This window comes from Tribolium madens, unplaced genomic scaffold, assembly GCF_015345945.1.
Source record: "Tribolium madens isolate multiple individuals breed KSU strain unplaced genomic scaffold, Tmad_KSU_1.1 Scaffold_71;HRSCAF=194;Tcas5.2_LG6, whole genome shotgun sequence".
NCBI classification, from domain to species: Eukaryota; Metazoa; Arthropoda; class Insecta; order Coleoptera; family Tenebrionidae; genus Tribolium; species Tribolium madens.
Window position 1 is genome coordinate 8,525,428 of NW_025401041.1, and position 13,723 is coordinate 8,539,150.

The window sequence follows — 13,723 nt, forward strand, 5'->3', positions numbered from 1 at the left end:
TGAGACACTTTTTTGCTTTTTCGAACGTTTTCAAACGTTTTTCAGAGTAAAAACGCAATAATTTCGTTAAAAACAATACATAAATTATTCTTTTGGTGTTGTTTTGTAATTTTTGGGAGTTTAAGCACGTTTATGAACAAGAAACTAATTTTTTTTCGAAATCTTGCTAAACAAACACAAAAATTATGAAATTGGGTCCAAAATGAGACAATTTTGGCTTTTTTTCGCTCATTTCAGCATGTTTTTCAGCAAAAAATGCAATTATCACCAAATTAAGTAAAATTAACATATATTTGCCTTTGTTTGTGAAATTTTCAAACGTTTTCCAGTCAGAAACGACAATTTTTTCAGAATGTTTCATAAAAAATAAAAACATCTCAAAAATGAGACACTTTTTAGAAAGTTTTCAAACGTTTTTCAAACTAAAAACACGATGATTTCGTAAAATTTCGTTAAAAGCTATACAAAAATTATTCTTTTGATGTTTTTTTGTCATTTTTAAGAGTTTAAGCACGTTTATGAACGCGAAACTCAAATTTTTTCTGAAATTTTGCTAAACAGACACAAAAATTATAAAATTTGATCGAAAATGAGACGTTATTTCAGCATGTTTTTCAGTAAAAAATGCAATTATTTTGCCCAAAAACAAGCTGAAAAATGTGAGATTTTCAAACGTTTTTCAGTCAGAAACGACATTTTTTTCAGAACGTTTCATATAAAAAAAAACGTTTCATAATTCGAAAATCATGAAATTAAGTCAAAAATGAGACATTTTTTCACCTTTCTCGGATGTTTTAACACGTTTTAAAGTAGAAACGCAATTATTTAACAAAATTTTGACAAGAATAACACACAAAAAATATCAATTTGATGTTATTCATTCATTTTTTGAGCGTTTCAGAACGTTTTTAAGTCAAAAACGCAAATTTCATCAAAAATAAGTTAAAAAATTACTAAATTAAGAGGAAACCCTGTTTGTTTTCCTAACTTTTTGAATGTTTAAGTATGTTGCTGAAGGAAAAACTCAATTTTACGTTGCTTTGTTTCAATAAAATTCATTTATAAAAAAAAGTAGTTTTCTTTAGGGAATTTTGACTCGACAATCTAGGGACAAGCGCTTGACCCCATCTGGCATCACTGCTTATGGTAATAAAGAGTGCTAACTTACCGACATGGATGTAGTCCTCAGCCGGCTTGAGGACGTCCAAAATATTAATTCGTCTCAAATTCGCTTGTAATTGGACGTTGATTTGGACCAAACCTTGGCCTTGGACACATTGCTCGACTAGATTTTTATCATTTTCCAACTGAAAAACAGCGATTGTGGGAAATTCGATTAATTGTCAAATAATCACACCATTTGGGCCCCTTGCAAATAAAACGAATAGTCGGCGAGACTCAAGCCCAGTCTTTGTTCCAACAACTGTCGCAGTTTGAGGAGGGGCTCCTGGATGTCCATATGTTGCATTATGAGACTCGAATGTGTGTCTTCGACGTTCATCAAATCCGAATCCAATTCCTGCATCAAATGATCGTCAAAATCGCTCGCACTTTCGAGCGAACTGATCATTCCTAAATGAACCGAATCGTCATCGGTTGTCATTTCCTCGAAATCGTCACTTATGACACCCGGAGACTCCAAATTGATGCCTTGAGAGGGCACCATATTGCCCTCATCGTCAATCACAAAGCTGGAAGTGAGGTTAGGTTAGGCTACTATTAAATGTACTCTCACCTTTTCGACTTGTCGGTTTGAGATTTATAGACTTTTTGGCCGAATTCGTTCTGGGTTAAGATAAATGTTTGCACTTTTGGCTTCTCTGACATTGTTTATGTTTTTTTTAAATGTCATTTGTCATCTGTCAAGTTTGACTTGTGCATCAAAGTAGTCGTTGAGAGGGATCATTTTAAGGTGGCGACCCTGCGAAAATTATCTAAATCTTCTCTAAAAAATATTTTCTCAAATAAATATCTGTACCCCAGTTTTTGAGGTAGCAAAAAATAACCAATAATTAAAATAAAAAACGTATTTGTCATTATTAATGTGATTAAATTTGTTCTGAATGACATTAATGACACTTTTTGTGTGAATCGGCCTTTAAATTAAAGATGCATTTAGACTTCTACAACCTACTTGATGCACATTGATATGAAAAAGAGTATACAGTCAAATGCCCTTTAAATAAGCTTCATTTTCTGAAAAAATAGAAAAAATCGATACATTGTATTATTAACGAATTTTGAGAAAACGAAAAAAAATCATTACAGTTCTAAAAAGCCATTGTATCCCTACCATTTTTTTACAGTCAAATGCCCTTTTAATAATCTACATTTTCGGCAAAAATGAAAAAAATCGATACACGGGATGACACTTGAAAAAAATAAAGTTTGTATTAGTAACGAATTTTGAGAAAACGAAAAAAATTCATTACGGCCATAAAAAGCCACATTTTTTTTCAGTCAAATGCCCTTTTACCAAACTTCATTTTCTGCAAAAATGAAAAAAATCGATACACGGGATGACACTTGAAAAAAATAAAGTTTGTATTATTAACAAATTTTGAATAAACGAAAAAAATTCATTACAGCCCTAAAAAGCTATTGTAACCCTACCATTCTTTTACAGTCAAATGCCCTTTTAATAAGCTTCATTTTTTGCAAAAATGAAAAAAATCAATACACAGGAAGACACTTGAAAAAAATAAAGTTTGTATTATTAACAAGTTTTGAGAAAACGAAAAAAATTCATTAGAGCCCTAAAAAGCCATTGTAACTCTACCATTTTTTACAGTCAAATGCCCTTTTAATAAGCTTCATTTTCTGGAAAAATGAAAAAAATCGATACACGGGATGACACTTGAAAAAAATAAAGTTTGAATTATTATCGAATTTAGAAAAAACGAAAAAAAAATCATTAGAGTCCTAAAAAGCCATTGTAACCCCAGCATTTTTTCACATTCAAATGCCCTTTTAATAATCTACATTTTCGGTAAAAATGAAAAAAATCGATACACGGGATGACACTTGAAAAAAATAAAGTTTGAATTATTATCGAATTTTGAAAAAACGAAAAAAAAATCATTACGGCCCTAAAAAGCCATTGTAATCCTACCTTTTAATAGGCTTCATTTTCTGCAAAAATGAAAAAAATTAATGCACGGGAAGACACTTGAAAAAAATAAAGTTTGTACTATTAACGCATTTTGAGAAAACGAAAAAAATCCATTACAGCCCTAAAAAGCCATTGTAACCCTACGATTTTTTTACAGTCAAATGTCCTTTTAATAAGCTTCATTTTCTGCAAAAATAAAAAAAATCGATAAACGGGATGACAGTTTAAAAAAATTAAGTTTGTATTATTAACGAATTTTGAGAAAACGAAAAAAATTCATTACAGCCCTAAAAAGCCATTGTAACACCACCATTTTTTTTACAGTCAAATGCCCTTTTCATAAGCTTCATTTTCTGCAAAGATAGAGAAAATCGATACACGGGATGACACTTGAAAAAAATAAAATTTGTATTTTTAACGAATTTTCAGAAAACAAAAAGATTCATTACAGCCCTAAAAAGCCATTGTAACCCAACCATTTTTTACAGTCAAATGCCCTTTTAATAAGCTGCAAAAATCGATACACGGGACGTCAAATGTAATAAATTAAATCATTTTGAAAGGAATAAAAAAAAACACTTTTTTTGACACTTTATTGATCAACCCTCACCCCGTACCCCCCCAAATCTGTAAAAACCGCCCCAAACCCCTTCTTTTTCAGCTCGGCTATAACCTCGTCGACTCTTTCCTGACCATAGGGTGGTACCACACAAATCGCACACCCACCACCCCCCGCCCCTGTCAATTTCCCATGTAGCCCAAACTCGGCTAATGTCTCACACGCCTCGTCCAATCTCGGATGTGACACTCCCAAACAACGCAAAAGATTCTGGTTGACATCAACCAATTCCTGGATAAAACAAAGTCAAATTTTTTTCAACGTCCCCAAAAAAACCCACCCCCAATGCTTCATATAATTCCAAAACATCTGAATTATCGATTTTTTGAAGATAATCAAGTGCCTTGATTGTTGTTTGGTCCATGGCGTCCAAAATGGCGTCGATTATTGGCCGGTATTTGACACGTTTGGACGCTACTTTACCGACCAAGTGTTTGGTGTCACGTGGGGTGTTGGTGTTGATCAAAATAAGGGTGAGTTTTGATGACAGTTGAATGAGATGAGGGGTTGTGCTTTTACGGAATGAGACTAGACCACCAAAGGTGCAAATTGTGTTGTCCACTCCTGTCAAAATTACAGAAATCTGTAATTTTTTTTTTTTCAAAATACCTGATGGTGTTCCGTGGATGATTCTCTCGCTTTGAAACGCCCATTTGGACACCAAATCCAGCTCGACTTGATCAAAACCGTTCAAATTTTCTAAATTCAACTCTGTAATAGTTTTGTAGAAAAATTTCGATTCAAATTTTTTGATTTTGATAAATTGGAGAAGAAAAGCTGCAATTGTGACGGCAAAAGAGGCCGAACTTCCGGTTCCGGCCCCCACTGTCAAATCCGAACGTAGTGTTAATTTGAATCGTTTCAAAACCGAATCGGTACTTCCCAAAATTGTCCAAAATAAATAAAAAAATGAAATTAAAGCTTGACGTTGTTTAGGCTCCTGAAACTTCACACTGACAAAAGTTTCGATAATTTTGACGACTTCCTCATGACTTAAAAATTCCGGATGGCTTAAATTGTAGTAGGCGGGGGGTTTCGTCAATGGGATTGGTGTGGCAAGAAGTTGGTGGATGTCCTAATTATTTCAATTAAAAAAAAAACAAACTCAATTAAAAATAAATAAATAACCTTGAAATTGTAACAATGTGAGATTCCAAGGTCACAAAACTCCACCTCCCCTCCCTCCCCCTCCTCAAATTCGCAAAACTCCAATCGCGTCCTTAGACCTAAACTAGCCGCCAAAGCCAACTTATCATAAACTACTGAATGTTCACCGTGCAAAATCACTTTACCAGGTGCGGAAATACAGATTCCTGTAAAAAAAAACACACAAGTTGTAGAAAAAATGTATAATTTCGTGTACTACTAACGGAGTGATGCCATTATTGTTCTTTCCACTGTTCCGGTGTGAAAGTTTTCTGTGAGAATGCGTGAATTGATTTGAGTTCTTCTTGAAGCACTGAATTCACCAAACGGTGTCTTTGGAGGAGTGGTTTGCCGCGGAACTTTTCGGAGACGATGACGCACGAGAATTTGCCTCCGCAGCCGTCGGATTCGTCGATGACTTCCTAGAGAAAAGGGTCAAAGGTGGAGAGTTCAGTAACTAAAAATAACACTTTTCTTTGGCTTTTCACACATAGTGCTGACTTTTTGCCAATTTGGAAAGGTTCAATTGTTCAAAATTTTAAACGTGTTTTTCTCTAATCAAAAAACGCAAAATTTCGCTAAATTGAGACAAAAAAATTACTAAATTAGGTCCAAATGACGATTTTTTTGCCTTTTTTTTTTGTAAATTTTGTTAAAAGCAAGACACAAATTATCCTTTTGATGTTGTTTCATCATTTTTGAGTGTTTAGAAACACATTTTTTTCTGAAATTTTGCTAATTAGGAAAAAAATCATTAAATTAGGTCGAAAATGAGACAACTTTTGCTTTTTAGCATTTTTTTAGGAAAAACTTGCAATTATTTTGCAAAATTTCGTCAAAAATAAAAAATTAGGTCCCAATCACGAAATATTTGCCTTTTTCGGGAGTTTTCAAAATGTTTTTAAGGTAGAAACGTAATAATACTGCAAAATTTTGTTAAAAATAGTACAAAAACCAGCAGATTAGTGTTATTTTTGTCATTTTAAAATTACGCACATTTAGGTATGAACTAAAAACAGTTTTTTTTTTTTGAAATTTTACCTAACAGATACAAAAGTCATGAAATTAGTTCGAAAATAAGACAATTTTTGCTTTTTTCGCTCATTTCATCATGTTTTTCAACAAAAAATGCAATTATTTTGACGAAAAAATCACCAAATTAAGTCAAAATAACACATAACTATTTGCCTTTGTGACAATTTTTTCAGAATGTTTCATAAAAAATCATAAAAGTAAGTCAAAAATGAGACACTTTTTTGCCTTTTTAGGAAGTTTTCAAAGGTTTTTTTAGCGTAAAAACACAAAAATTTCGTAAAATTCGTTAAAAACTATACATAAATTCTTTTGATGTTTTGTCATTTTTAAGAGTTTAAGCACTTTTATGAATAAAAAACTCAATTTTTTTTTGAAATTTCACTAAACAAGAAAAAAAACATCAAATTAGGTCAAAAATGAGACAATTTTTGCTCTTTAGCACGTTTTTTAGAATAAAATGCAATTATTTCGCAAATAAGCTGAAAAAAATCACTAAGTTAGGTCCAAATAACGGAATATTTGCCTTTTTCGGGGATTTTCAAAACCTTTCTCAGAAAGACACGCAATAATTTCGCAAAATTTTGTTAAAAACAATACAAAAAATAATGTTATTTTTATCATTTTTGAAATTACATTAAGCATATTTATAAAGTACTCAATTTTTTTCTGAAATTTTGCTAAACAGACACAAAAGTCATGAAATTAGGTCGAAAATGAGACCATTTTTACTTTTTTTGGGTCATTTCAGCATGTTTTTCAGCAAAAAATGACAAAAACAAGCTGAAAATATCACCAAATTAAGTCAAAATAACACAAATTTGCCTTTTTTGTGGAATTTTCAAACGTTTTTCAGTCCAAAATCAATTTTTCAGAATGTTTCAAATAAAATTCAAAAATCATGTCAAAAATGTCCTTTCGCCTTTCTCGGATGTTTTAACATATTTTAAAGTAGAAACGCAATTATTTAACAAACTTTTATCAAAAATAACACACAAAATTATCAATTTGATGCTGTTTATTCATTTTTTGAGCGTTTCAGAACGTTTTTAAGTCAAAAACACAATTATTTCGCAAAATTTTATCAAAAATAAGTTTGAAAAATTACTAAATTAAGAGAATATCCTGTTGTTTTTTAACTTTTTGAGTTTTTAAGTACGTTTCTGAAGGAAAAACTCAATTTTTTTCGAGGTTGTTTTCTTGAACCAAAAAACAATCTAATTACGACGAAAATGACAACGTTCTTGCATTTTCGAGCGTTTTTCAGCAAGAAATTCAATTATTTATCAAAATTTTGACAAACCAATTCGAAATAATACCAAAAAAAAGTAAAAAAAAATTCAATAAAAATAGGTCAAAATAGTATTTATCAGTTGGTTTACATTGCGTAGAAACACAAAATGTTAAAAATAAACGAAAAAATTACTAAATTGGTCAAAACGTCCCCTTTTTCAAGCAGTTAAGCACGTTTTTAGGGAAAAAACTGGTGATTAAGTGAGAAATAAAACCAAAATTCCCCAAATTAACGTTTATTTACACTTAAGACGACTTAATTTTAACATTTTTAATCGCATCGAACTCTTGCGGTATTTGCAACTGTTTGATATTAAAATAAATAAAAAAACCAAAGAAATGCAAAGCTGAATAACCAGAAATCAAAAGTGGGAACAAATCAGGATACCGTTCCGGTGGTTCAAACACCAAAAGAGCAAACGAGAGAACTAAACACCCAATCAGTGACGTAACCAAAACCACATGAAACGCCAAATTTTTCAACGTTTCTTTATTTTTCACAATTTGTTTGTAAGTTAATTTCAAAATATCGATTTGTGTTGCTTGTTTATATTCAATATCTAGCAAAACATGCAAAAGACTTCGATAATATTCCGCTAAACCATCACTAGCATTTAAGGAACTTCGATAAAAATGCTCTATTGAAACCCGAAAAGAAATAACATAAAAAAGCATAAGAGCAATAGTCGCAATAATCAAGCCATCTTTGTACAACAACGGCAACATACTAAAAACAGAAACACACAAAAACCAAAAACAAACAAACGGTTTCTGGGGGAAATACAGCACGACAGGAATACCAACCAATAAAATACTCTTCTCGTGCACTTGATAACTAAACAAAAAAAACGCCAACGATGAATTAATCAACGACAAAACAAACTTTTTACGACTTGGACGCAAAAACAAATCAACACTTGAGGGAAAAACCATTGAAATGGTCGCAAATAAACAAATACGCATCATTTCGTAATTAGAAAATTTCAAACGTAATTTGTAAAAAACATTTAACACACACCAAAAATTCGAAACTTTATCCTCAAAAACGCCACGATTCAACGGAAATAAACGTTGCAAAACTGGGATAAAATCGAACAAAAATGGCGCCCAAAAAATGACAAATGACGTTAGAACTGTCATTGCGATTTGTGCCAACTTGATGAGACTCGATGCAAGATTTTGGCCCGGTTTTGGTACACATGAACTTAACATGTACATGAAAAATGGCAGTGCATGGTATAGCTCCATCTGTTTGTAATTAAGGGCACCACAAAACAAAATGGCGGCGATAATATTACAATCGAGTAGGAGACAAGTTGTGGCGAAAATGAGGAGTCCCAAAGACACGCAATTATACTGGAAGTGTCCGTGGTCGATGAGGATGATCCCGGGGTACAATAGCCCCAAAATGGTGGCTAAGGAGGCCGACAAAGGCCTGGTTTTCTTGTCCCCACTTTGACCCTCCATTGCATAAAAATAGAAAATAAGTCCCGGGATGTATAACACGATATCAGCCCCCAGGACTGTATACCGCATGAAAATCTTGTGTTGTTCACTCTCGAAGCCCCTCGAATCGTGCAATTTCGTCCAATTTCCATTAAAAAAATTTGCGATTTTCCCACAAATAAACATATGGTAGGCGGTGAGTGGGGGGTAATCCAGCCCCCAATACAACAAATCATTATCAGTACTGTTCTTGTACCACTCGGTGGGCCCCAAATTCGTCGTTACTTCCATCCAATGGCGTTGTGCCTCGTAATCGCCGTACATCGGGGGGCTACCCTCCCCCGAATAGGGGTGCAATGTGGTACATGCACGTAATAGGACAGCCACAAGAGCCCCCAGGATCACCAACCACACTTCGCAACTGATTTTCACACCGAACATGTTTTAAGTTTGAGGTTAGGGTGACTTTTTGACAGATTGAAAAAACAACAAAAATTAAATTAAATTAAAAACTTACCACGTGAGAAGCGTCCAGTTCTTTCAGGAGTTTCGTACGGATGTGGTCAGAGGTGTATTGGGGCATTTCAACGGTAAATTGGGCCAAGAAACGGGATAATCCGTTCAACGGTTTTATTTTGACAGATGACAGTCTGGGCATGAAATTGGGGCTATTTTCACCGGTTTTGGGACACAAACTAACACAATGACTTTAACGGAAAGAAACAACAACACTTACTATTTTTGGTTACTTTTTAAAACGAATTTCTTCGCTACACGAAACCTGTTTTACCAACCGGATTACAGTAACCTGTATTTAGTCAAACTAATTTATTTTATTTATCACGATTAATTACAAATTAATGCGTGGTAGCAAATAAATGCGTCACAGACCCACTTTTAATGTAAAATTTTGTGATTTAAAAACAGTTAAAGTATGCGCTATTACAGATTTCTGTAATTGAATTTACCAAGATTGTAATTAGTTTTGTTAGTTTCCCACTTGTAATTATAAAATTAATTAATTAAATTAGCTTGGGCTTGATTGTGTGTTGTTTTTCCTCCTCCGCCGCCCCACAAACCATTGACCTTCCATCACAAATTCGCCTAGTCCGTGCCCCCATCTCCATTGCCGCTCCCGGACCCCGGAGCCACCAAACCGGACTACACCTGCCACAGCCAACTCGACATACCTGTTGAATTCAGACGGTGATGGTGATTGTAACAAACAACAGTCTCCATCTGCGTGAAAAACAAGCATTTTCGTGGAAATTGTGGCTTTGGTGGCGGTGTTTCCGGGGAAATTGTGATGTTTGACGTGATTTAGTTGTGATTTTCACGGATTTCCGGGCTTGTGGTAAGTGGGGTGGGGGTGGCGTCTTTTTTGATGGTAATTAGTGGATGATGAAAGTAAATTGAACTTTGGATGAAAAAATCGCGTATGAGTTTCCGGTGTGTTGGATGATGGTCATTAAAGATAAATTAAACGTTATCACGATTTTGTAGGAAATGATGGATTTCTATTTTTTGAGAGTGTTTACGGTTTATTTCGCCTTGATTTTATCTTAAAACGATGAAAAGGCAAGAAGCACGCTCTGAAGGTTTCACTCATTTGTTTGTTTGTTTGTTTGTTTTCTAAACTAATTACAAGATATTTTTCTAATCACAAGTGACGTGTGTTTAACTAATTATTAAATTTATCAAAAATTAGTGTTTTTTTGCTCAAATTAGTTTTTTTTAATTATATAAAGTGTCTCAAATTTTATACACACCTCTATCTAACTAAAAAAAAATTGAAACTGGTGATATACTACACTAAATGACCTATCCGACCTGACTAGAAAAAAAAATTGAATTAAAAACTTGTTAAAATCTGAATTTTTTTTGGGAATTAAGCAAAAATAGAAAAAATAAACTGTACAACATTGCAAAAAATGTTCGCCTATTTGAGAAAATGACAAAAATACAATTTTTTTGCCAAAAATAAGCAGAAAAATTACTAAATAAAGTCAAAATTACACATATTTGTCTTTTTTGTGGAGTTTTTAAACGTTTTTCAGTCAGAAACGCCAATTTTTTCAGAATACTTTATAAAAAATGATGAAATTAAGTCAAAAATGTAACACTTTTTTGCCTTTTTCGGATGTTTTAACCGTTTTAAAGTAAAAACGCAATTATTTAACAAAATTTTGTCTAAAATAGAACAAAAAAATTATTAAATTTTTGTTATTTATTTATTTTTTGAGCGTTTTAGAACGTTTTTAAGTCAAAAACATAATTATTTGCAAAATAGCTCAACAAAATGCAAAAATTTAAATTGAAAAAATTGTTAAAAATTGACTATTTTTTGGGAATTAAGGAAAAGTAAAAAAACAAACTGTACAAAATTGCACAAAATCTTCTCCTATTTGAGAAAATGACTTACGAATTTTTTCACAATTTTAATTTTTTTCGAAAAGTGTTTTAGAAGGGTGAAAATATAAATCGATACACCCGGTAGAATGTCTCAATTATAATACATGTTTCAAACTACGACATTTTTAATTAAAATTCTCTTGTTTTTTATTCCTCAGTGTTGCCAACTTAATTTCCGACTCAAAGGTCACTCTGATCAAAAAAAATTGTTTTTACATGCAAAATCAGCAAATTTAATCAAACGTTTTTCAGTCATAAGCGCCAATTTTTTCAGAATGTTTTATGAAAAATAACATAATCATGAAATCACGTCAAAAATGAGACACTTTTTTGCTTTTTCGGATGTTATTGATACATTACATTATTATTACAATTATTTAACACAATTTTCTCAAAAATAAAACAAATTATCAAATTGGTGTTATTTATTCATTTTTTGAGCATTTTAAAACGTTTTAAGTCAAAAATACATTTTTTTTGCCAAAAACAAGCAGAAAAATTACCAAATAAAGTAAAATAACACATATTTGTCTTTTTTGTGGAGTTTTTAAACGTTTTTCAGTCAGAAACGTCAATTTTTTCAAAATGATGAAATTAAGTAAAAAATGTAACACTTTTTTGCCTTTTTCGGATGTTTTTACCGTTTTAAAGTAAAAACGCAATTATTTAACAAAATTTTGTCTAAAATAGAACAAAAAAATTATTAAAGTTTTGTTATTTATTTATTTTTTGAGCGTTTTAGAACGTTTTTAAGTCAAAAACATAATTATTTGCAAAATAGCTCAACAAAATGCAAAAATTTGAATTGAAAAAATTGTTAAAAATTGACTATTTTTTGGGAATTAAGGAAAAGTAAAAAAACAAAATTGTACAAAATTGCACAAAATGTTCTCCTATTTGACAGAATATCCTACGAATTTTTTCCACAATTTTAATTTTATTAGAAAAGTGTTTTAGAAGGGTTAACAATTAAATACACATTTGAAACTTTCGACATTTTTAATTAAAATTTTTTGTTTTTATATTTCTCAGTGTTTTTTTCAAACTCAGAGGTCACTCTGAAAAAAATGTTTTTAAATGCAAATTCATGTTTTGAATACTTAATAAGCGGTTATAGAAGAAGATTACAAATATTTTCCATCATCTAAACGGAATTTCAAATATTTGTTTTTCGTACAATACTACAAAATAAACACTTGGAAATAACGAAACTGATAAAGGCTGAAAAGCAACAACTCGTGTCTATTTTCAGCTGAAAGAATCTCGATTTCCTTGAAACGGCGCCTTTACAGTTCAATTCCAACAATGACATTTAATTAAAATCACTGAATTTTTTTTCCGGGTCACGTTTCGACGTCGTTTCCGGTCATGCTCATCAATTGATGTATTTTTTGAGGTCTCATTACCATCAAAATGGTGAAAATCAAATTCCAAAGACCTACGACATTTCAAAATTAGAAAACATTTATCTATTAACTGTGTCACAGAGTGGGATGGAAAGAAAAACGTTGAAATAAATTAATTCGTTTTTTAATTTTTAAAATTGTTACTTATTTAATTAAAAAAAAAACAAATAAAAATTATCATCGAAGTGAGCTCTGATTTTGAACTTAACTTGAATATTGTGAAATTTGAGACTTGCCAATTTACGTGTTTCTCAGTGTTGCCAACTCAATTTCAAAATCACTGGTCACTTTGATCAAAAATTATGTCGTAAAGTAATAAATAATATTACATAAAAATGCGATAACTTGACCAAAATACTTCCGGATTGTTGATTAAGGAAGTTGCTAAGATTATATCACTGAGAAATTTTACTGAAAAAATATTGCAAAAAATCTAATTCTACAGGGTGTTAGAAATAGATTGTATAATAAATTTTTACTAGAACTTTGAACAAATTGTAAATAAATATTTCAAAAAACTTTTAATTTTTTATATCCTCGAAACCGTTACTTGAAGCCTTTTTTGTTTATTTTGGTCCTTAAATGGTTTACAATCTTTTTTGAACACCTTGTACTTAACTTTTGACACTTTCTTCACATCATTAAGTATTCAGTGAAATAAATCACAGAAAACGCAAGAAATTATTTCCTCCAAGGAGTGTAAATATCATTACGCCTCCTCCTACTTTTTTGTTCTCGTGCATAAAAAAGAGTATTTGACATTTGAGTGTTTTATTGTTTTTTAACATCCTTTTCGCTCAAGGAAATCGAGAATTTGATGACGACTCAAATGAAGAATCTTCAAAATCTCCGGATTATTAATTCTTCATTTCGCAAGTTATTTAACGCAATTAAAATTTAAACAATGGCTATTGCAATGAGAATCGTGGGTATTAAGCTATTGTTCAGTTGGCGTTATGAAACGACACTATGAAAACACAAAAAAATATTAATACGAAATTTGCAACAGCAATGAAGTAAAACTTTTACAAGATGATTTATTCAAGGTGAAACGATAATCACTGAAAAAATTTTCGACAAGTTTCAATTAATTTTACCTTCTCTAAAATCGTGATTCACTCTCACTCGAAAAATTGGTATGTAAAAAATAGCGTTTTCACTAGAAATTATCTTGAAATAATTAATTCAAATAATTGTAGTTTGCAAGAAAGACAATGAGACAACTACCAACAAATTCTGGTCATTTTAATTAAAAAC

General features: G+C 31.6%; 4 protein-coding genes across 4 annotated transcripts in view; 1 reads left to right on the forward strand and 3 right to left on the reverse strand.

Annotated features, from left to right (window-relative positions):
• LOC123008634 (DNA-binding protein Ets97D) overlaps window positions 1-2,047 on the reverse strand; it is a 3,595-nt gene extending 1,548 nt beyond the window's left edge. The window contains exons 1-3 of the mRNA XM_044404551.1: window positions 1,736-2,047; window positions 1,358-1,691; window positions 1,169-1,307 (exon numbers count right to left, since the gene is read on the reverse strand). Of these exons, the coding sequence (XP_044260486.1) occupies window positions 1,169-1,307; window positions 1,358-1,691; window positions 1,736-1,827 (565 nt within the window). The 5' untranslated portion in view covers window positions 1,828-2,047. The remainder of the gene's footprint in view (window positions 1-1,168; window positions 1,308-1,357; window positions 1,692-1,735) is intronic.
• Window positions 2,048-3,704: 1,657 nt separating this feature from the next.
• On the reverse strand, window positions 3,705-9,538 carry LOC123009173 (mevalonate kinase). Its single transcript, XM_044405299.1, has 6 exons — window positions 9,166-9,538; window positions 5,102-5,299; window positions 4,860-5,044; window positions 4,341-4,806; window positions 4,012-4,295; window positions 3,705-3,962 (listed from the first exon to the last, which is right to left on the reverse strand). The coding sequence occupies exons 2-6, from the start codon at window positions 5,112-5,114 to the stop codon at window positions 3,705-3,707; spliced, it is 1,206 nt and encodes a 401-aa protein (XP_044261234.1). The 5' UTR covers window positions 5,115-5,299; window positions 9,166-9,538.
• LOC123008537 (dolichyl pyrophosphate Man9GlcNAc2 alpha-1,3-glucosyltransferase) lies at window positions 7,423-9,133 on the reverse strand. The gene has a single exon (XM_044404385.1). It carries the CDS (start codon window positions 9,087-9,089, stop codon window positions 7,449-7,451), a length of 1,641 nt encoding a protein of 546 aa, XP_044260320.1. The 5' UTR covers window positions 9,090-9,133; the 3' UTR covers window positions 7,423-7,448.
• Window positions 9,539-9,814: 276 nt separating the features above from the next.
• LOC123008536 overlaps window positions 9,815-13,723 on the forward strand; it is a 17,259-nt gene continuing 13,350 nt past the window's right edge. Inside the window, exon 1 of the mRNA XM_044404383.1 lies at window positions 9,815-10,002. The gene's annotated coding sequence lies outside the window, so the exon portion shown is untranslated. The remainder of the gene's footprint in view (window positions 10,003-13,723) is intronic.